The sequence below is a fragment of the Delphinus delphis genome, chromosome 4 (assembly GCF_949987515.2).
Source record: "Delphinus delphis chromosome 4, mDelDel1.2, whole genome shotgun sequence".
In the NCBI taxonomy this organism is placed as follows: domain Eukaryota; kingdom Metazoa; phylum Chordata; class Mammalia; order Artiodactyla; family Delphinidae; genus Delphinus; species Delphinus delphis.
Window position 1 is genome coordinate 109,973,658 of NC_082686.1, and position 23,375 is coordinate 109,997,032.

General features: G+C 37.1%; 1 protein-coding gene across 4 annotated transcripts in view; it reads right to left on the reverse strand.

Moving 5' to 3' along the window:
• NPHP3 (nephrocystin 3) overlaps positions 1 to 23,375 on the reverse strand; it is a 60,095-nt gene that overhangs the window by 6,168 nt on the left and 30,552 nt on the right. The window contains exons 18-27 of one of the 4 annotated variants that reach the window (XM_060011268.1): positions 22,233 to 22,327; positions 21,530 to 21,652; positions 11,650 to 11,839; positions 11,256 to 11,497; positions 10,178 to 10,253; positions 8,839 to 8,966; positions 7,715 to 7,955; positions 4,777 to 4,902; positions 4,076 to 4,191; positions 3,313 to 3,489 (exon numbers count right to left, since the gene is read on the reverse strand). In XM_060011268.1, coding sequence (XP_059867251.1) covers positions 3,313 to 3,489; positions 4,076 to 4,191; positions 4,777 to 4,902; positions 7,715 to 7,955; positions 8,839 to 8,966; positions 10,178 to 10,253; positions 11,256 to 11,497; positions 11,650 to 11,839; positions 21,530 to 21,652; positions 22,233 to 22,327 — 1,514 coding nt within the window. Of the gene's footprint in view, positions 1 to 2,432; positions 3,490 to 4,075; positions 4,192 to 4,776; positions 4,923 to 7,714; positions 7,956 to 8,838; positions 9,072 to 10,177; positions 10,254 to 11,255; positions 11,498 to 11,649; positions 11,840 to 21,529; positions 21,653 to 22,232; positions 22,328 to 23,375 lie in introns of those variants that run through there. The other 3 variants (XM_060011269.1, XM_060011267.1, XM_060011270.1) reach the window with 3 other exon arrangements.

The window sequence follows — 23,375 nt, forward strand, 5'->3', positions numbered from 1 at the left end:
CTTTCTGTAAAGTATTAATGAATGAAAATTATAACTACCATAGTTTGGAGCCTACCAATTCCGATTTATAAATGTCTGAAAGCTACATTTTTCATTGTGAAAGGTGTATATTAATGTGCACATAATTATCCTATTTGAGTACCTCAAATACAAAGAAATGACTGTCTCAGCTATTTTTATCTTTTTAAGTAGGCATTCTACATGAAAACATTTGAGTTGATAGTATAATTAGACCAAAATATAGTCCTTTTTTAAAAATATAGTCTTAAATTATATTTAAACTTAAACCTTTTGAAGTAGTCATCATCCCCCAACAAACTTACCATAAAGTCACTTTGAATAATATAAGTTTTCACTTTTTGTATATTTTTTAAGTCCAAATTTTATAGGAACAAAGAAAGAAATGCATATTATTCTTTTGCTATTTTTTCCTTTTTTCAGGATTCTTCTAAAATATTAATCTCAGATTATTTCCTAAAGTTTAAGCCATTTAAATTTAATATATTACTTATAGTGTGTTAAATTTCTTATACCACTAAATAATCAAATTTTAAACTCTAAAAGATTAATTCTAAAATCAATGTCTGGTATATTTGAATTCAATTACTTTGTGCCCTTCACAGCTAGTATATTTGTGAATTCAATTACTTTGTGCCTTTCACAGCTGGCCATAACCAGAAAGATGTGTTATGGTTATATTTATCTTCTTTTTTCCCTCTTGAATTTCTCCCAGAAGGGGGAAGAATGATGCTCATTTTGTAAGATCCTACCTCATTTCTTTTAAGTCACCACTCTCGTGCCTTAGAATTAGACCACTGTTTCTCAAACATATGTGCATATGAATCTGGGGAGAGGCTGTCTGAATTAATTAGCTCTCATGTGGCGCTGATGATCCTGGTTCACAGACCACCTTGAGTAGCCAAGCCTTAGAGAACATGAACCAAAATCCTACGGAGTCACTGAAGCTCAAGTTGAGCAAACTACTCAGTGAATACTGACAACATTCTAGTCTTTTTTGTAATGTTCAACATTTTTCTTAATTATATAAATATAATCCTCTTGTATTATTATATTATAAATAAAAGACACACTTTTCATTTTCAACAAGAACTTTATTGAACGTATTCACCCTTTTGTTCCACTACCTTCTGCCATTTTTCAGGCAACTTCGTAATTCCATCTTCCCAAAACTTTTTATGTTTTTGAGGAAAGAACTATTCCAGGTGCCTTCTACAGTCTTCCAGGGAATTGAAATTTTTTCCATTACAAGAATTTTGTAAAGACTGAAATAAATGGAAATCCAAAGGTGCAACGTCTGGCGAATACGGTGGGTGAATCAGAACTTCCCAGCCAAGCTGTAACAACAGTTTTTGCCTGGTCATCAAAGAAACATGCAGTCTTGCGTTATTCTGATGGAAGATAATGTGTTTTCTGTTGACTAATTTTGGACGCTTTTGATGGAGTGCTGCTTTCAGTTGGTCTAACTGGGAGCAGTACTTGTTGGAATTAATTGTTTGGTTTTCTGGAAGGAGCTCATAATAGAGAACTCCCTTCCAATCCCACCATGTACACAACATCACCTTCTTTGGATGAAGATTGGCCTTTGGTTTGGTTGGTGGTGGTTCATTTCACTTGCCCCACAATCTCTTCCATTCCACATTATTGTACAGTATCCACTTTTCATCGCTTGTCACAATTTGTTTTAAAAATGGAACGTTTTCATTACGTTTAAGTAGAGAATCACATGCGAAAATACGGTCAGGAAGGTTTTTTTCACTTAACTTACGTGGAACCTAAACATCAAAGCAATTAACATAACCAAGCTGGTGCAAATGATTTTCAGTGCTTGACTTGGATATTTTGAGTATATCGGCTATCTCCCACGTGGTATAATGTGATTGTTCTCAGTTAATGTCTCGATTTGATCCCTATCAACTTCAACTGGTCTACCCAACCGTGGAGCATAGTCCACCGAGAAATCTCCAGCATGAAACTTTGCAAATTACTTTGACACGTTCAAACAGTCACAGCACCTTCTCCATACACTGCACAAATCCTTTTTGCGTTTTGGTTGCGTCTTTACCTTTCTTGAAATAATAAAGCATAATGTGCTGAAAATGTTGCTTTTTTCTTCCATCTTCAATATTAAAATGGCTATACAAAAATTCACCAATTTTGATAAATCTTTTTTAAAATGCACACTGATATGATAGCTGTCACATACAATTTAACAACATTGTTACGAATGAAGTTAAAGACAACTAAGTGCTATTAGATCCATCTTACGGAAAAAAACGAATGAAACTTTTGGCCAACCCAATATACACTGGAGTGGGAAAAAGAACTTGAAATTCCACTTTTATTCTAAAACAGTGAAATATGGTTATTACATCTTTCACCTTTACAATTAATACATGTTGGAATCTTACAAGTATTAAAATTGAAGATTTTATTTATATATAAATACATAAATGGTACAAAACATTATCCCAAATTGGCAATATTTATAAAATCTATAAAAATATTTAATTTTCAGTATAAAATGGCCAACTACTTTGAGTCTAAGATAAATGAAGACATAGATTTAGGCCATTTAAGAAAGAAGGTCATGTCCATATTTTGGGAAAGGTCAAAGAATGCCAAAGAGCTTGACCTGTTACTGCATTAATGACTTCAGATTGTGCAGGTACATACTACACAGTAAAAACAATATACAGTGTAGAGAGCATGGAAAGCAGAGGGCTTGGCCCAATCTGCTGAATGAAAAGGTAGAATAAAAAAAATGTAGCAGTCAGAGATTCCTATTACTAGTTCGTTTTACAGAAGACAATTCATACTTTCCGTCAACATTATCCCTTTACTCCTTGAAACTTTTCTTTGAGGTAGAGAACTGGGCCAGACTGCTGCTGAAAAGCAAGATGAGGAATGATGAGGCTAAAGTAACTTGAGAGAGGAGGAGAATCACGGAATTCTTGAACTGCTTGTCTTGGCTGCTTTGCCAGCTCTTGTAGAACAGAGACCAGTCTACTCTCCATGATCAACTCTTCATGTCATCTTAGGATTCTAATGTGTCTACATCCTTGGTTCCCACACAATAGGAAAATTAATTCTTTTAAAGAACTAAAATCAAAACAATCATGACTCAAACTTCAATGTAGTCCAATACAATTTCATACAAATATCAGTTAAATCACACAAAAATAAGTTTTCTTAAAAACTATTTTTATAAGTTTTAAATTCTAATGTTCCAAATGTTTCTTAATTATTTTATCCTAAGTTGCATTTGCAATGAATTGTAGTTGCTGCTATTACCTTTGTCCTTGATGAAGGAAAACATTAGGAGAATGGGTTGTTTTTAAGCTAACCGTATCTCCACTTGATGAATGTCGGGAAGGAGCTTTTCCACCCAAAAGAGACGTTTCTGCTTCTTTTATTTCCATTGCCCTTCTGTATAGTTCAGCAGCTTTTTCGAAATCCCCTTCTTCATAGCTTTGAGACAAAAAAAATTCTCAAAATGAGATTATAACCTTTTAACAATTTTAGATGATATTATAGAATACAGAAAAACAAGTTGTTGATAATTGCTCATTTTTTCCAGTGCATTCATTCAGGCAGACCAATAAAACAGAATACCCAAACTCTTCTCCTTTCTGTCTTGTGCTGTTAAGTGTCTCATAGGGGCACCATTAAGACTATGTTGTAATGGATGCAGTGAAACTGCTAAGGGAAGTTAGCATCCTGAGATAAACATAATGCAAAAATCAACATGTACTTAATGGTAAATCAGCTTTGAGGACAGCAAATTGCCCAGATTACCCTAGAGCCAGTTAGCTGCAAATGTAAACCGTCCTTCTCTATTTGCCGTGATACACTCCTCTACAAAACAGATCATGTCACCTTCATTCCACTCTGGATATTACTTCAGTATCTCTTGAAGTATATAGATCAACCCCAAACAACCCCTCCCACTACAAGAAAAAGCATATCAGCAATAAATATTTTGTGGTGCTCTATGATGAATCAAAGATGTTTTAAAAGGGGTTTTGGCTGCATGAGGAAAGTGAAAAATTCTTACCTAAGCACAGCTAAATTTTTTAATGTTTCTCCAACTCGAGGATGCATCCGACCCAGGCTGTCCTCATAAATCTTTAATGCTCTTTCATATAACGGCAAGGCCTCAATGTGTTTTTTCTTATTAAAAAAGAAACAATGGTCACTTGAACACACTGCGTTTCTGAAATTACTACTAAGGTATTCTAGACTAAGCTGACCTACTTGGGTAATAAGCACTTTTAAAAAGTTAATATCCTCCTACAAGATGTGGATAAACAGATTAATTTAGGAATAATAATGGGAGAAGCAGTATAATAAAAAGTCAGAAACTTCAGTTTTAGACTCGGCTTGGTATCCAATGACATTAATCCAATTATATAAGCACAAACCTGTTTTTGCCCACAGGGTACCATACCTGTTTTTCACTCATCACAGGCAAATGACAGAGCTTAAGAACAATATTAGATATAAAGATGTAGGGAGTCTCCAGAATTTAAAAAAACTAAGCCTATGCAATGAACTAAACACTCAGTGTTTTACACTAAGAGGAAGGGACTATCTTACAAATATAACTTCAATAATTTCTCAAGTATTAAAGGGAACATTAGTAGATAACCTAAATGTCCTTTAATTATTTTTACTGTGCCAGATCTAATACATGTTTACCTATATTTCATACGTTAAAACCATTCACTTATAAAGAATTACAGTGTGGGAACTTACCATTTGGCTATAAAGAACAGCTAAGTTCACCAAGGCAGTAGCTACACTAGGGTGCTTTGGGCCAAAGGATTTCTGCCGGATTTCAACAGCCAGCTCATACAAAGGTACAGCTTTGTCAAGTTTCCCCTAAAAAACAAAAGTGAGATCTAACAAAAATATTAAAGCAATAAATACTTTCTGATCAGAGCTTGTTCCATAAATACAATTTTCTATGAAAAAGTAATTTTGAGGAAAAAAGTTCAGAAGCATTTCCTCCCAATTTAATGGTTAAGTTTATAGACAACTGACATCAAATAGAACATGTAAGTACAGCTACACTGAATATGAAAACATTTTCTTTGATAACTCAGAAAGTCCTTTAGGATCATCCATTATTACTATTTCTGATGAAGTAAAAAGTATGTTTGCTACTGTACATAATTTAGAGATAGCATCAAAATAAGAACTTGTTTTCCACCAAATCCTTTCCAGATTATTCTTTCTTTTTACTTGAAAGTTAGGCAGAAATAGCAACTATGGATCCTTCATACTAAGACATCAACTTCAGTACCAGGAGGACCAGCAAGTTTCCCACAAACAAAGTCTAAATACAGTCTAACTCTGTAACTGTGCTAAATGAAAGCAGACTTCTCTGCTTCTCTTTCTTTTTTTTTTTTTTTTTTTTTTGAGAACAGCTATAAACACTCCAAATATCACTCAGGCTAGAACCCTATGGTAAAGAATGGTTACATTTAATTGCAAGCAAAGAAAAGAAAGAATGAAATTAAAATGGTCATTTAACCAGCTACAAGAGACTCCTCCTTCAGCCCTAACATTTGGGTGATTCGTTATGTTTCTGGTAGCTTAACACAGCAAACCTAATCCTGGTTGAATTTTAGAACTTCTGAAATGTAACAGAAGAATAAGTTCTAATTAGAGTGCTGACAAATGCATTTGTATTTAGAATGTATTTTTAAAAACTAAACCAGTTAAGTCTGAAATAATATTTTTATTTATTTTTTAAAATTAATTTTTATTGGAGTATAACTGCTTTACAATGTTGTGTTAGTTTCTGCTGTACAGCAAAGTGAATCAGTTATACATATATCCCCTCTTTTTTAGACTTCCTTCCCATTTAGGTCACCACAGATCACTGAGTAGGGTTCCTTGTGCTGCTAAACAGTAGGTTCTCATTAGTTACCTATTTTATACATAGTAGTGTATATATGTCAATCCCAATCTCCCAATTTGTCCCACCCTCCCCTTCCCCGCTTGGTAACCATAAGTTTATTCTCTACATCTGTGCCTCTATTTCTGCTTTGCCAGTAAGTTCATCTGTACCATTTTTCTAGATTCCACATAAAAGCAGTATTATACGATATTTATTTTTCTCTTTCCAACTTACTTCACTCTGTATGACAATCTCTAGGTCCATCCATATCTCTACAAATGGCACTATTTCATTCCTTTTTATGGCTGAGTAATATTCCATTGTATATATGTACCACATCTTCTTTACCATTCTTCTGTCGATGGGCATTTAGGTTACTTCTGTGTCCTGGCTATTGTAAATAGTGCTGCAATGAACATCGGGGTGCATACCTCCTTTTGAATTATGGTTTGCTCTGGAGATATGCCCAGGAGTGGGATTGCTGGGTCATATGGTAGTTGTCTTTTTAGTTTTTTAAGGAACCTCCATACTGTTCTCCATAGTGGCTGTATCAATTTACATTCTCACCAACAGTGCAAGAGGGTTCCCTTTTCTCCATACCCTCTCCAGCATTTGTTGTTTGTAGATTTTTTGATGATGGCCATTCTGACCTGTGTGAGGTGATGCCTCATTGTAGTTTTGATATGCATTTCTCTAATACTTAGTGATGTTGAGCATCTTTTCATGTGTTTGTTGGCCATCTGTATGTCTTTGGAGAAATGTCTATTTAGGTCTTCTGTCGATTTTTGGATTGGGTTGTTTGTTTTTTTGTTATTGAGCTGCATGAGCTATCTGTGTATTTTGGAGATTAATCCCTTGTTATTTGCTTTGTTTGCAAATATTTTCTCCCATTCTGAGGGTTGTCTTTTTGTTTTTTTAAGGTTTCCTTTGCTGTGCAAAAGCTTTTAAGTTTAATCAGGTCCCATTTGCTTATTTTTGTTTTTATTTTCATTAATCTAGGAGGTGGATCATAAAAGATCTTGCTGCGATTTATGTCAAAGAATGTTCTATGTTTTCCTCTAAGAGTTTGATAGTGTCTGGCCTTACATTTAGGTGTTTAATCTATTTTGAGTTTCTTTTTGTGTATGGTGTAAGGGAGTGTTCTAATTTCATTCTTTTGCATGTAGCTGTCCAGTTTTCCCAGCACCACTTATTGAAGAGGCTGTCTTTTCTCCATTGTATATTCTTGCCTCCTTTGTCATAGATTAGGTGACCGTAGGTGTGTGTGTTTATCTCTGGGTTTTCTATTCTGTTCCATTGATCTATATGTCTGTTTTTGTGCCAGTATCATACTGTCCTGATTACTGTAGCTTTGTAGTATAGTCTGAAGTCAGGGAGCCTTATTTCTCCAGCTCTGGTTTTCTTTCTCAAGATTGCTTTGGTTATTCGGGGTCCTTTGTGTCTCCATACAAATTGTAAAATTTTTTGTTCTAATTCTGTGAAAAATGCCATTGGTAATTTGATAGGGATTGCATTGAATCTGTAGATTGCTTTGGATAGTATAGTCATTTTCACAATATTGATTCTTCCCATCCAAGTACATGGTTTATCTCTCCATCTGTTTGTGTCTCTTTGATGAAGTAATATTTTAAATGTTCTACTCAGCTACTTGTTTAAAAATTAAATCACTATGATTTAAAAGCTCATAGGAATAGTCTATCCATCAGAAGATAAATTATTTTGCTAATAGCAATTATGGCTTAATTGGTATATTATAAAACACATGTAGGTATGCCAAGGATTACTTACCATTTTCTTATACAAGACTGCAAGATGCTTCACTGTATAAGCCAAAGAAGGGTGATCAGGAGCTAATGCTCGTCTCCGAATGTCTAAGGCTCTTTCATAAAGTTCTTCTGCTTTATCATACTGTTTCTTTTCATTGCATAGAGCCGCCAGATTATTCAAAGACTGGGCACAGTCAGGGTGATCTGGTCCTAGAACTCGCTCCCTCATCTCCAAGGAACGCTTCAGAAATTGGTCAGCTGTTCTATGAACAAAAGCCACAAATGGTTTAAACAATTTATTCTCTAGAAGTGAGAATCCCTAGCCATAGTTAGGTGGAGAACTGAAGCACTTTTATTCTTAAATCCAAGATAGTTAAAATGAAGGATTCAGCTCAAAATCCTCTCCCCCTCTTTCCCACCCCCTCATCTCTTCCTGCCCTTTTCCAAAAACTAAAAATGCTTTCCTGATAGTGTGAAAGCCTAAAGTATCTGGACGATTGTCTCAATTCTCCACTTCATTTCTAAAAGACAAACCCATAAATAGTTTCCAAAACAAATTTTTTTATCTTTAAAAATTACTAGGCCAAACTCAAAACATTTTGGTATTCTTTCTTTCTCCCTTTGTAGTACTAAATAATTTTTAATTAAAGAACCCTTTGTGAAGTGGGCTAAATATTGTTGTATTTTTCTGGTATCCAAAGTGTCAAATTTGTTATATTTTTCTGACATACAAAGAAGTCCAAAAACACCTCTTTGTCATACATATTAATGCCTTTGTGAGTCTTTATGCTCAAATAAACTGAAGAATAAAACTAGCAGCCATCTACATTCTTTAGTCCCAAGTTTGTTCTTATGTGAGATCTTATGTACAATATCTACACAAACTCACTTTTCATAAACATATAAAACATATTAGGGAAGCTAGAGAATAACTTTTTAGTTACTAAAGAAACAATGTGAAAGGAAACAGTAGAGAAAATGTCATGGTCCTTGTTAAGTGTGGCCATGTTCATAACATACCATACATGAAATTCGGCATGGTTTCTATCAATTTTTTCCAGCTTAGCTTGATATTAATGTAAAACAGCTTTGTATCTAAGAGACAAAATGGATACCTGTTTTCATTATTAACACCAAGGTACTCACTCCAGGTTGTTCTGAAGATAGTAGAGCACACCCAGTTCATTGAGGGTCCGAGCATTGTCAGGTGTATCCTTACCTAACGTGAGCTCTTCTAACTGTAGGGCCCGTCTACGTAAAAGGGCAAATCCGTACTGCAGCAAACACAAGAAATTCACAACAATCACCAAGTAAGTGCAATCTTTGATTCTGAAGCAATATACTAGGGTTCTGAAAAAATCCTTTCTCCTTTTTTTTCCCTTTAAAGTAGATTACAATTACTTTAAGTATCATACTGAATTAATCTAATGATTTATGAAAATATATATACTTCCATGTAGCATCACATTCTTAAATTCATTAAAAAACTATTTTGTGAAAATAATTATGAGATTATTTTAGCAAAATGAACTGAATCCCAAAGTGCTTCAAAAAGATTAGGAAACAATTAACATGCATATATTTATTAACCCTATTACTAAACATTTAAATATCGGGTACTTAAAATTGCAAATAGCACTTGCAACTAGAAGACAAATAAGTCCTGGAGTTCAAATGTACAGCATAGCGAATACAAGCAAAAATACTGTATTAAAATCATCAAACTTGCTAAGAGACTAGATCTTAATTATTCCCACCACAAAAAAGAAATGATAATTATGTGATGTGATAGAGGTGTTAGCTAACGCTATGGTAATAATCATATTACAATATATAAATGCATCAGATAAGCATGTTGTACATCTTAAATTTACACAATGTTAGATGTCAAATATATTTCAATTTAAAAAATTGCACATAGCATTTTAAGTTAAAACAAACAAATATGCTATATTTAGATCTTACTAGCAGCTTAGATAAATGAAAAATTTTTTGCACTCAAGGGTAATAATTTCTTGGCATTTGAATCTAACATAAAGTGTTTACTAAATTTTTTTTATTCTGTTTTCCAACCCTTTAAAGAATTGATACAGCTTTTAAGTCCATCTTCTAAAATCTTAATTAACTTTAAATTAACTGAATAGTTCTACTTTTTAAAAATTAAAAAAAATCCCCAGATTTATTGATATAATTGACATATAACATTGTGTAAGTTTAAAGTGTAAAACATGATGATACGTATGTAGTGTAAAATGATTACAATACATAGTTCCACTTTTTAAAAGTCTACTAATTTGTACTTCTCAGTGATACTAATATTTAAACATGTATTATAAATAAGAAAATGTTAATCAGTACTTCCGTAGAAGTCACTTTAAAATCTAAAGTTCTTAAATATGTGAGGTTTATGCATCTACATTATGATATTCAGAGATGTTCTAATTCCTTTTTGTTCAAAACACAACACAAAAGAAATCTGCATTACCAAGTTGCCTTTTCTCCTTGTAGCTTTCTGACGAATTTTAAAAGATTTTTTTCTAAAATGTTCAGCTTGTTCATATCTTAAAAAAAAAAAAAAAGTCAAACGAAAGAAACATATGTCCAAAGTGTCATACTTCAGTGAAATGAAACCACCAGTGTAAAGTTTTTTTGGCTAATTAAATACAGGATTATTTCTAGAAGTGATAGTCATATGGAATTAAAAATCTTTAACAAAAACTTTCATAAAACAAAATCTAACAAAATAAATCTAGTCCTCCAAGTAGCTGACATTTAACTGTTTTTAACTGATTAAACTCATTTTGAATCTCTAAAGGGTGATCTAACTAAATGAAAATCCAAAACTTTAGTTTGCTATATCAGCTTCCACACAGGTTATTTTTTTGTCAAATAGAAATGTGAAAATCACACAAAATCTGTGTGAAACAATACTTCTAGAAGTTAAAAGAAAAAATTCCAATATGTATCATTTCTGACTGAGCAAAACAAATGATTTCACATAGAGGAAGAGATATCATTCGGAGGGATTATTATACTAGGGATCAGCAAACTTCTTCTGTAAAAGGCTAGATAGTAAACATTTCAGGCTTTGTGGGTCCCGTGGTCTCTGTTGCAAATACAAAACTGCTGTTGAAGCATGGAAGCGACCACAGACAACATGTAAATGAAAAAAATGTGGCTGTGTTACACTACAACTCTACGTCCCAAACGGGACCTTCTGGACTTGGCATGTGGGCAACAGTTTGCTGCCCCCTGTATTAGTAGTACACTCAATATTACAGAGTTAGCGAAGAAGCCCGGTTTCAAACCTAACTATATGACTCCAAAGTCCATGCTCTATCCTTTGCACATCTTGAAATAGAGATGAATCTTGTAGTTCTAATATTCTGTTCACCCCCCAGACCAAGAATAATATTTAAACATGGTGGATTCGAAAGAATATAGGATAAGGAAAATATGGGATATGGAAAAATACACAGCCCCAAACAAAGCCTCCCACATAAGTACATTAAGAACTGTAACTCTCTGTCATAAAACCAGAGAATTACCAATTGAAATCTTACTTATTTTGTTTCTGGTACAAAGTTGCAAGTGCTTCAAGTTCGCGAGCAATATGTGGATGGTCCGCACCATAGGCATTTTCTGAGATTTCCAATGCCTGTTTATATAGTTGTTCAGCATTGCCAAACTTCTTCCACTGCACGTACACACTTGCTAGTTGGTGGAGGGACTGAGCTACTTGTGGGTGATCTGGATCTAAAGCTGTTTCTCGAATTTCTAGAGACCTCTGCAAAGGCACCACAGCCTGGGGGAAGAAAAAGGTTAAAGGCCAATTAAAGTGAGTGAAATGCTGTAAGATCTGATTAGCACAACAAATAAAAGCTGCATTAACTCCTAGGAAGGAGAGAAGAGTAAACATGAAAACCCATACAGTCTCTAACTCCCTGTTGAAGTTACCTGACTGAGAAGGCCTAGATCCTTGAGAAATCGCCCCAGGGTTTCATAAAGGTCAGCTAAGCAAATCATGCTCTCCTCGCCTTCACAGTTTTTCTCATACTGCTTCAATGAATCAAAGTATTCTGCTGCCATCGCGCTTTTGTCTTTACCAACAAACTGCCAGTAACTCAGCAACTCAGCAAAGTGTCCTCTGTTGCAACAAATAACAGTAATTTAATGAAAAAGAAACTTTAAACCCCACTATTGAGTGAAGATGCCATAATTCATATCAAGCTATCAATAGTTTATTAGTAGGCTAGTCCAGTGTAGTGAAGTAAGGGTGTAGACTGGAACTGCCATCTGAGTCCACAGCAGCCTAGCTGTGTGCTCTCTTACACCTCATCATCCTCATCTGCAGAAGAGGCACACCGACACCACCTGCCTCAGGTGTTACTGTAAGGAGATTATGGCCTGTAGCAAGTACTCCATAGTGTTGGCTGTTACCATTAATATCATTATGGTTACTCACCAATGGAAACCTATCATAACCCTGTTTAGACATTTCATGATATGCAGTCAACTGCTGAGTTCACCCCAAAATTATTTTAAATGATAGAAATCAGAACAGAAGACTAATGAAACACAGGCAAACTGTCAGAATATCTGCTTTGTATTTTCATCAAGGAATTGAATGATAAAAGTAAGCTTATTCATCTATTGAAGGTATTAAGAAGGATGGGAGAGATGGTAAACTAAAGGATGAATCTGATTTCAAATGAAATCATGAAAAACTGGGATGAGATCAGAAATAATCTATAAGGTGAAACAAAGAAATTTGAGAGAGTTCACTAAGAAGTAAAACAAATTATGCATCTAAATTATGAGAAGTGGGTATGAGGAGAAGATGGCGGAAGAGTAAGACGCGGAGATCACCTTCCTCCCCACAGATACACAAGAAATACATCTACACGAGGAACAACTCCTACAGAACACCTACTGAACGCTGGCAGAAGTCCTCAGACGTCCCAAAAGGCAAGAAAGTCCCCATGTACCTGGAAAGGGCAAAAGAAAAAAGAATAAACAAAGACAAAATGATAGGGACGGGACCTGCACCAGTGGGAGGGAGCTGTGAAGGAGGAAAGGTTCCACACACTAGGAAGCCCCATCGCGGGCGGACACTGCGGGTGGCGGAGGGGGAAAGCTTCGGAGCCAAGGAGGAGAGCACAGCAACAGGGGTGCGGGGGGCAAAGCGGAGAGATTCCCGCACAGAGGATCGGTGCCGACCGGCGCTCACCAGACCGAGAGGCTTGTCTGCTCACCAGCCGGGGCGGGCAGGGCTGGGAGCTGAGGCTCGGGCTTCGGTCGGAGCGCAGGGAGAGGACTGGGGTTGGCGGCGTGAACACTGCCTGCAGGGGGTTAGTGCACCACGGGGAGGAAGTCCGGGAAAAGTCTGGACCTGCCGAAGAGGCAAGAGACTTTTTCTTCCCTCTATGTTTCCTGGTGCGGAGGAGAGGGGATTAAGAGCTCTGCTTAAAGGAGCTTCAGAGACGGGTGTGAGCCGCGGCTAACATCGCGGACCCCAGAGACGGGCATGAGACGCTAAGGCTGCTGCTGCCGACACCAGGAAGCCTGTATGCGAGCACAGGTCACTATCCATAACCCCCTTCCGGGGAGCCTGTGCAGCCCGCCACTGCCAGGGTCCCGGGATCCAGGGACAACTTCCCCGGGAAAACACACGGCGCGCCTCAGACTGGTGCAACATCACGATGGCCTCTGCCGCCGCAGACTAGCCCCGCACTCCGTACCCCTCCCTCCCCACGGCCTGAGTGAGCCACAGTCCGAGAAGCAGCTGCTCCTTTAACCCCGTCCTGTCTGAGCGAAGAACAGACGCCCTCCGGCGACTTACACGCAGAGACGGGGCCAAATCCAAAACTGAGCCCCTGGAGCTGTGAGAACAAAGAAGAGAAAGGGAAATCTCTCCCAGCAGCCTCAGAAGCAGCAGATTAAAGCTCCACAATCAACTTGATGTACCCTGCATCTGTGGAATACATGAATAGACAACGAATCTTCCCAAATTAAGGAGGTGGACTTTGAGAGCAAGATATATTATTATTTCCCCTTTTCCTCTTTTTGTGAGTGTGTATGTGTATGTTTCTGTGTGAGATTTTGTCTGTATAGCTTTGCTTCCACCATTTGTCCTAGGGTTCTATCCGTCCGTTTTTTTTGTTTTTTTCTTTATTAAAAAAATTTTTTTTCTTAATAATTATTTTTTATTTTAATAACTTTGTTATTTTATCTTTCTTTTCTTTTCTTTCTTTCTTTCCTTCCCTCCCTCCATCCCTCGCTTCTTTCTTTCTCTCTCTCTCTCACTCTCTCTCTCTCCCTCCCTCCCTCCCTCCCTCCCTCTCTCTCTCTCTCTCTCTCTCTCTGTTTCTTTCTTTTGCTCTTCTTTTTCTCCCTTTAATTCTGAATGGTGTGGATGAAAGGCTCTTGGTGCTGCAGCCAGGAGTCAGTGCTGTGCCTCTGAGGTGGGAAAGCCAACTTCAGGACACTGGTCCACAAGAGACCTCCCAGCTCCACATAATATCAAACGGTGAAAATCTCCCAGATATCTCCATCTCAACACCAGCACCCAGCTTCACTCAACGACCAGCAAGCTACAGTGCTGGAAAACCTATGCCAAACAACTAGCAAAACAGGAACACAACCCCACCCATTAGCAGAGAGGCTGCCTAAAATCATAGTAAGTCCACAGACACCCCAAAACACACCACCAGTCGTGGACCTGCCCACCAGAAAGACAAGATCCAGCCTCATCCACAAGAACAAAGGCACTAGTCCCCTCCACCAGGAAGCTTACACAACCCACTGAACCAACCTTAGCCACTGGGGACAGACACCAAAAACAACGGGAACTACGAACCTGCAGCCTGCAGGTTCCCAACACAGTAAGACCCAACACAGTAAGACCCCAAACACAGTAAGATAAGCAAAATGAGAAGACAGAAAAACACACAACAGATGAAGGAGCAAAGTAAAAACACACCAAACCTAACAAATGAAGAGGAAATAGGCAGTCTACCTGAAAAAGAATTCAGCATAATGATAGTAAAGATGATCCAAAATCTTGGAAATAGAATAGACAAAATGCAAGAAACATTTAACCAGTACCTAAGAGAACTAAAGATGAAACAAGCAATGATGAACACAATAAATGAAATTTAAAATGCTCTAGGTGGATCAACAGCAGAATAACTGAAGCAGAAGAACGGATAAGTGACCTGGAAGATAAAATAGTGGAAATAACTACTGCAGAGCAGAATAAAGAAAAAAGAATGAAAAGAACTGAGGACAGTCTCAGAGACTTCTGGGACAATACTAAACGCATCAACATTCGAATTATAGGGGTTCCAGAAGAAGAAGAGAAAAAGAAAGGGACTGAGAAAATATTTGAAGAGATTATAGTTGAAAACTTCCCTAATATGGGAAAGGAAATAGTTAATCAAGTCCAGGAAGCACAGAGAGTCCCATACAGGATAAATCCAAGGAGAAATATGCCAAGACACATACTAATGAAACTGTCAAAAATTAAATACAAAGAAAACATATTAAAAGCAGCAAGGGAAAAACAAGAAATAACACAAAAGGGAATCCCCATAAGGTTAACAGCTGATGTTTCAGCAGAAACTCTGCAAGCCAGAAGGGACTGGCAGGACGTATTTAAAGTGATGAAGGGGAAAAACCTGCAACCAAGATTACTCTACCCAGCAAGGATCTCATTCAGATTTGATGGAGAAATTAAAACCTTTACAGACACGCAAAAGCTGAGAGAGTTCAGCACCACCAAACCAGCTTTACAGCAAATGGTACAGGAATATCTCTAGGCAAGAAACACAAGAGAAGGAAAAGACCTACAATAATGAACGCAAAACAATTAATTAAATGGGAATAGGAACATATATATCGATAATTACCTTAAATGTAAATGGACTAAATGCTCCCACCAAAAGACACAGATTGGCTGAATGGATACAAAAACAAGACCCATATATATGTGGCCTACAAGAGACCTACTTCAGACCTAGAGACACATACAGACTGAAAGTAAGGGGTTGGAAAAAGATATTCCATGCAAATGCAAACCAAAAGAAAGCTGGAGTAGCAGTCCTCCTATCAGACAAAATAGACTTTAAAATAAAGACTATTAGAAGAGACAAAGAAGGACACTACATAATGATCAAGGGATCAATCCAAGAAGAAGATACAACAATTGTAAATATGTATGCACCCAACATAGGAGCACCTCAATACATAAGGCAAATACTAACAGCCATAAAAGGGGAAATCGACAGTAACACATTCATAGTAGGGGACTTTAACACCCCACCTTCACCAATGGACAGATCATCCAAAATGAAAATAAATAAGGAAACACAAGCTTTAAATGATACATTAAACAAGATGGACTTAATTGATATTTATAGGACATTCCATCCAAAAACAACAGAATGCACAATTTTCTTAAGTACTCATGGAACATTCTCCAGGACAGATCATATCTTGGGTCACAAATCAAGCCTTGGTAAATTTAAGAAAATTGAAATTGTATCAAGTATCTTTTCTGACCACAACACTATGAGACTAGATATCAATTACAGGAAAAGATCTGTAAAAAATACAAACACATAGAGGCAAAGCAATACACTACTTAATAACGAAGTGATCACTGAAGAAATAAAGAGGAAATAAAAAATACCTAGAAACAAATGACAATGGAGACACGACGACCCAAAATCTATGGGATGCAGCAAAACGAGTTCTAAGAGGGAAGTTTATAGCAATACAATCCTACCTTAAGAAACAGGGAACATCTCGAATAAACAACCTAACCTTGCACCTAAAGCAATCAGAGAAAGAAGAACAAAAATACCCCAAAGTTAGCAGAAGGAAAGAAATCATAAAAATCAGAACAGAAATAAATGAAGAAATGAAGGAAATGATAGCAAAGATCAATAAAACTCAAAGCTGGTTCTTTGAGAAGATAAACAAAATTGATAAACCATTAGCCAGACTCATCAACAAAAAAAGGGAGAAGACTCAAATCAATAGAATTAGAAATGAAAAAGGAGAAGTAACAATTGACACTGCAGAAATAAAAAAGATCATGAGAGATTACTACAGGCAATCTATGCCAATAAAGTGGACAACCTGGAAGAAATGGACAAATTCGTAGAAATGCACAATCTTCCGAGACTGAACCAGGAAGAAATAGAAAATATGAACAGACCAATCACAAGCACTGAAATTGAAACTGTGATTAAAAATCTTCCAACAGGGCTTCCCTGGTGGCGCAGTGGTTGGGAGCCCGCCTGCCGATGCAGGGGACACGGGTTCGTGCCCCGGTCCGGGAAGATCCCACATGCCGTGGAGCGGCTGGGCCCGTGAGCCATGGCCGCTGGGCCTGCGCGTCCGGAGCCTGTGCTCCGCGACGGGAGGGGCCACAGCGGTGAGAGGCCCGCGTACCGCAAAAAAAAAAAAAAAAAAAAAAAAATCTTCCAACAAACAAAAGCCCAGGACCAGATGGCTTCACAGGCGAATTCTATCAAACATTTGGAGAAGAGCTAATACCTATTCTTCTCAAACTCTTCCAAAATATAGCAGAGGGAGGAACACTCCCAAACTCATTCTACGAGGCCACCATCACCTTGATACCAAAACCAGGCAAGGATGTCACAAAGAAAGAAAACTACAGGCTAATAACACTGATGAACATAGATGCAAAAACCCTCAACAAAATACTAGCAAACAGAATCCAACAGCACATTAAAAGGATCATACACCATGATCAAGTGGGGTTAACTGCAGGAATGCAAGGATTTTTCAATATATGCAAATCAATCAATGTGATACACCATATTAACAAATTGAAGGAGAAAAACCATATGATCATCTCAATAGATGCAGAGAAAGCTTTCGACAAAATTCAACACCCATTTATGATAAAAACCCTGCAGAAAGTAGGCATAGAGGGAACTTTCCTCAACATAATAAAGGCCATATATGACAAGCCCACAGCCAACATAGTCTTCAATGGTGATAAACTGAAAGCATTTCCACTAAGATCAGGAACAAGACAAGGTTGCCCACTCTCACCACTCTTATTCAACATAAAGTTTTAGCCACAGCAATCAGAGAAGAAAAGGAAATAAAAGGAATCCAAATCGGAAAAGAAGCAGTAAAGCCGTCACTGTTTTCAGATGACATGACACTATACATAGAGAATCCTAAAGATGCTACCAGAAAACTACTAGAGCTAATCAATGAATTTGGTAAAGTAGCAGAATACAAAATTAATGCACAGAAATCTCTTGCATTCCTATACACTAATGATGAAAAATCTGAAAGTGAAAGCAAGAAAACACTCCCATTTACCACTGCAACAAAAAGAATAAAATATCTAGGAATAAACCTACCTAACGAGACAAAAGACCTGTATGCAGAAAATTATAAGACACTGATGAAAGAAATTAAAGATGGTACAAATAGATGGAGAGATATACCATGTTCTTGGATTGGAAGAATCAACATTGTGAAAATGACTCTACTACCGAAAGCAATCTACAGATTCAATGCAATCCCTATCAAACTACCACTGGCATTTTTCACAGAACTAGAACAAAAAATTTCACAATTTGTATGGAAACACAAAAGACCCCGAATAGCCAAAGCAATCTTGAGAACGAAAAACGGAGCTGGAGGAATCAGGCTCCCTGACTTCAGACTATACTACAAAGCTACAGTAATCAAGACAGTATGGTACTGGCATAAAAACGGAAAGACAGATCAATGGAACAGGATAGAAAGCCCAGAGATAAACCCACGCACATATGGTCACCTTATCTTTGATAAAGGAGGCAGGAATGTACAGTGAAGAAAGGACAGTCTCTTCAATAAGTGGTACTGGGAAAACTGGAGAGGTACATGTAAAAGTATAAGATTAGATCACTCCCTAACACCATACACAAAAATAAGCTCAAAATGGATTAAAGACCTAAATGTAAGGCCAGAAACTATCAAACTCTTAGAGGAAAACATAGGCAGAACACTCTGTGACATAAATCACAGCAAGATCCTTTTTGACCCACCTCCTAGAGAAATGGAAATAAAAACAAAAATTAACAAATGGGACCTAATGAAACTTAAAAGCTTTTGCAAAGCAAAGGAAACCATAAACAAGAGCAAAAGACAACCCTCAGAATGGGAGAAAATATTTGCAAATGAAGCAACTGACAAAGGATTAACCTCCAAAATTTACAAGCAGCTCATGCGGCTCAATAACAAAAAAACAAACAAACCAATCCGAAAATGGGCAGAAGACCTAAATAGACATTTCTCCAGAGAAGATATACAGACTGCCAACAAACACATGAAAGAATGCTCAACATCATTAATCATTAGAGAAATGCAAATCAAAACTACAATGAGATATCATCTCACACCAGTCAGAATGGCCATCATCAATAAATCTAGAAACAATAAATGCTGGAGAGGGTGTGGAGAAAAGGGAACCCTCTTGCACTGCTGGTGGGAATGTGAATTGGTTCAGCCACTATGGAGAACAGTATGGAGGTTCCTTAAAAAACTACAAATAGAACTACCATATGACCCAGCAATCCCACTACTGGGCATATACCCTGAGAAAACCGAAATTCAAAAAGAGTCATGTACCAAAATGTTCATCGCAGCTCTATTTACAATAGCCCGGAGATGGAAACAACCTAAGTGCCCATCATCGGATGAATGGATAAAGAAGATGTGGCACATATATACAATGGAATATTACTCAGCCATAAAAAGAAACGAAATTGAGCTATTTGTAATGAGGTGGATAGACCTAGAGTCTGTCATACACAGTGAAGTAAGTCAGAAAGAAAAAGACAAATACAGTATGCTAACACATATATATGGAATTTAAGAAAAAAAAAATGTCATGAAGAACCTAGGGGTAAGGCAGGAATAAAGATGCAGACCTCCTAGAGAACGGACTTGAGGTTATGGGGAGGGGGAAGGGTGAGCTGTGACGGGGCGAGAGAGAGTCATGGACATATACACACTAACAAACGTAGTAAGGTAGATAGCTAGTGGGAAGCAGCCGCATGGCACAGGGATATTGGCTCGGTGCTCTGTGACAGCCTGGAGGGGTGGGATAGGGAGGGTGGGAGGGAGGGAGACGCAAGAGGGAAGAGATATGGGAACATATGTATATGTATAACTGATTCACTTTGTTATAAAGCAGAAACTAACACACCATTGTAAAGTAATTATACCCCAATAAAGATGTTAAAAAAAAAAAAAAAATTAGTGCTGGAGAAGGTTTGGAGAAAAGGGAACACTCTTGCACTGCTGGTGGGAATGTGAATTGGTATAGCCACTATGGAGAACAGTATGGAGGTTCCTTAAAAAACTACAAATAGAACTACCATATGACCCAGCAATTCCACTACTGGGCATATACCCTGAGAAAACCGTAATTCAAAAAGAGTCATGTACCAAAATGTTCATTGCAGCTCTATTTACAATAGCCAGGAGATGGAAACAACCTAAGTGTCCATCATCGGATGAATGGATAAAGAAGAAGTGGCACATATATACAATGGAATATTACTCAACCATATAAAGAAACGAAATTGAGCTATTTATAATGAGGTGGATGGAACTAGAGTCTGTCATACAGAGTGAAGTAAGTCAGAAGGAGAAAGACAAATACCGTATGCTAATACATATATATGGAATTTAAGAAAAAAAATGTCATGAAGAAGCTAGGGGTAAGACAGGAATAAAGAGACAGACCTACTAGAGAATGGACTTGAGGATATGGGGAGGGGGAAGGGTAAGCTGTGACGAAGTGAGAGAGTGGCATGGACATACATACACTACCAAACGTAAAATAGATAGCTAGTGGGAAGCAGCCGCATAGCACAGGGAGATCAGCTCGGTGCTTTGTGACCACCTAGAGGGGTGGGATAGGGAGGGTGGGAGGGAGGGAGACGCAAGAGGGAAGAGATATGGGAACATATGTATATGTATAACTGATTCACTTTGTTATAAAGCAGAAACTGACACACCATTTTAAACCAATTATACTCCAATAAAGATGTAAATAAAATAAAATAAATAAATTATGAAAAGTGAGTAAATTTCCAGGTGAGACAGAAAAAACCCCTCGTAGGGCTTAGAGATCAGAAGGTTGTCTCAGAAAAAGGTGGTTCTGCCGGAGGCAAATTCAAACACACCAGGAGAGACAATAAGACAGTTACGAAGGACTTCCCTGGTCGTCCAGTGGTTAAGACTCAGTGCTTCCACCGCAGTGGGCAAGGGTTCAATCCCTAGTCGGGGAAATAAGATCTCACATGCCATAGGGCACAGCCAAAAAGACAAAATAAAAAATTAAAAAAAAAAAGACATTTATGAAAAAGGGTAATCCTTTCTTTAAATTCTGACACTAGTCAGATTCTCTGTAGAGCCCAGAGTCTGTTTTGAAGGCTATACTTTGAAATATCTGAATACCCTGAGAGGCAGACATCATGAACCGCCTCTCTGGGTGGTCTGGATTTAAACCTGCTTCAGTGAAAGATTAAGATACAAAGCTATCTCAAGAGTATTCCAGGTCTGATTTTATGAAAACTGCAATACTCTATCTTTCTTGTTTACCTCTTGGAAAAAGTAGATGTTGTGGCAATTTGCAAACTGTATTAAAATTTCTCCCACACTGTTTTATACTTCAGTTACCACTGAAACTGGACTAATTTTTAAATGAAAATGCCATTTTTCTTTGTTACACTGAACAACTGTTTAAAATCTGTTTTTCTGGGAAAAGGTGTCCTACAAATAAGTTTCTTACCTTTTATAGAGGTTTTGAGACACAAAGAGGTTAAGAAGGCAATCGTGCAGCTTCTGTTTACTTCCCTGCTGCTGGAATAGCCAAGGCAGTTCATCTGCACTCCTCCAAGTCACTCGGTCCTGACTATTAGAAGAGAAGGGACAACATTCAATAATACATTGCTACAATTAGATCACTTTAAAAGGCTACAGACAAATGCTGAAGTAGGAGAGAGACATTTGAGATATATCCCTGACTCTGAGTATAATCTGATGCTGAGAAAACTAGGTCAAAATCAGAAACTTGACCAATCTAACTATGAAAACAAAGTGATATTCAGGACCACTGACCAAACTCTAAAATTTATTTTCCTGAAATTGAACTATTAAAAAAAACATAAATAGACACAAATATACACACACAGGTATAAACAGACACACACATATTTTTAAACTACTTAAACTATTTAACTAGAATAAAATAAAAATAATAAAATGATCCTGCATTGATACCACTTAAGTTTAAATCTTCAGCATAATATTAAAAGACTGACTTACATAATCATCTTTTGTTCTTTTGGCATTAACAGAATAGGAGAGGACTTAACCTTTTAAAATAATAAGGAAATTTTTATACATTAAGTTACACAAGAAAGAGAAATAAGGACACAGAGGTAGAGCGTGTTGCAGAAGCTACAGAAAAACAACATGGACATTTACAATACCTTAGCTGCATGGTGAAATAGTTGGTTAGCTTTTGCCTATATGAAGAAATAATGGTGGGACCTTCCATGTACTCTAGTCTCACTGTTTCCCAAGCCTATGGAGAAGAAGAAAAAACATTACAGTCTGTTTTCTGTAAGTCACTGTACAATCTAACAATGAATTTGTAAAAAGAAATTTATAATTATTTCAATTTTATAGTTGTATAATAGAAAGAGCATTAGAATACTTTAAAATTTGGTATATATTTATGTGATAAACTGACATGAGAATTCCTGTAAGAACTCAAAATATAATTCAATTCAAACTTCTGGTGAATACATTAAAAATCTGAAATGTGTTTTGCAAAAGTACTAAAAAGAGCAAATTATATTTAAGTGATATACGATAAAGGAGAAAGATAAGCCTGTGAAATTACAAACATTCCACACCTGCATATATAACACAGCATACTCAAGTGAAAGACTTCATTTACATTTGTTTATATGTATAAATCAACCATGGCATTGCAGATGATAAGAATTATATTGGTATTTCTGTGGTATCTGTTGTGATTTCTCCTATTTCTTGTTTCATTTGGGTCTTCTCTCTTTTCTTCTTGGTGACTCTGGCCAGAGGTTTGCCAATGTTTTAAATTTTTTTTTTTAATTTTATTTTTGGCTGCATTGGGTGTTAGTTGCTGCACGCGGGCTTTCTCTAGTTGTGGTGAGTGGGGGCTACTCTTTGTGGCAGTGTGTAGGCTTCTCACTGCGGTGGCTTCTCTTGTTGCACAGCACGGCTTCTAGGTGCACAGGCTTCAGTAGTTGTGGCACGTGGGCTCAGTAGTTGTGGCTCATGGGCTCTAGAGTGAAGCCTCAGTCACTGTGGCACAGGGGCTTAGTTGCTCTTCGGCACGTGGGATCTCCCCAGACCAGGGCTTGAACCTGTGTCCCCTGCATTGGCAGGTGGATTCTTAACCACTATGCCACCAGGGAAGTCCCGAGGTTTGTCAATTTTGTTTACCCTTTCAAAGAACCAGTTCTTGGTATTATTGATTTTTTTCTATTGTTTTTTAAATCTTGATGTTATTTATTTCCTCTCTGATCTTTATTATCTCCTTCCTTCTGCTGACTTTAAGTTTTGTTTGTTCTATTTCTAATTCTTTT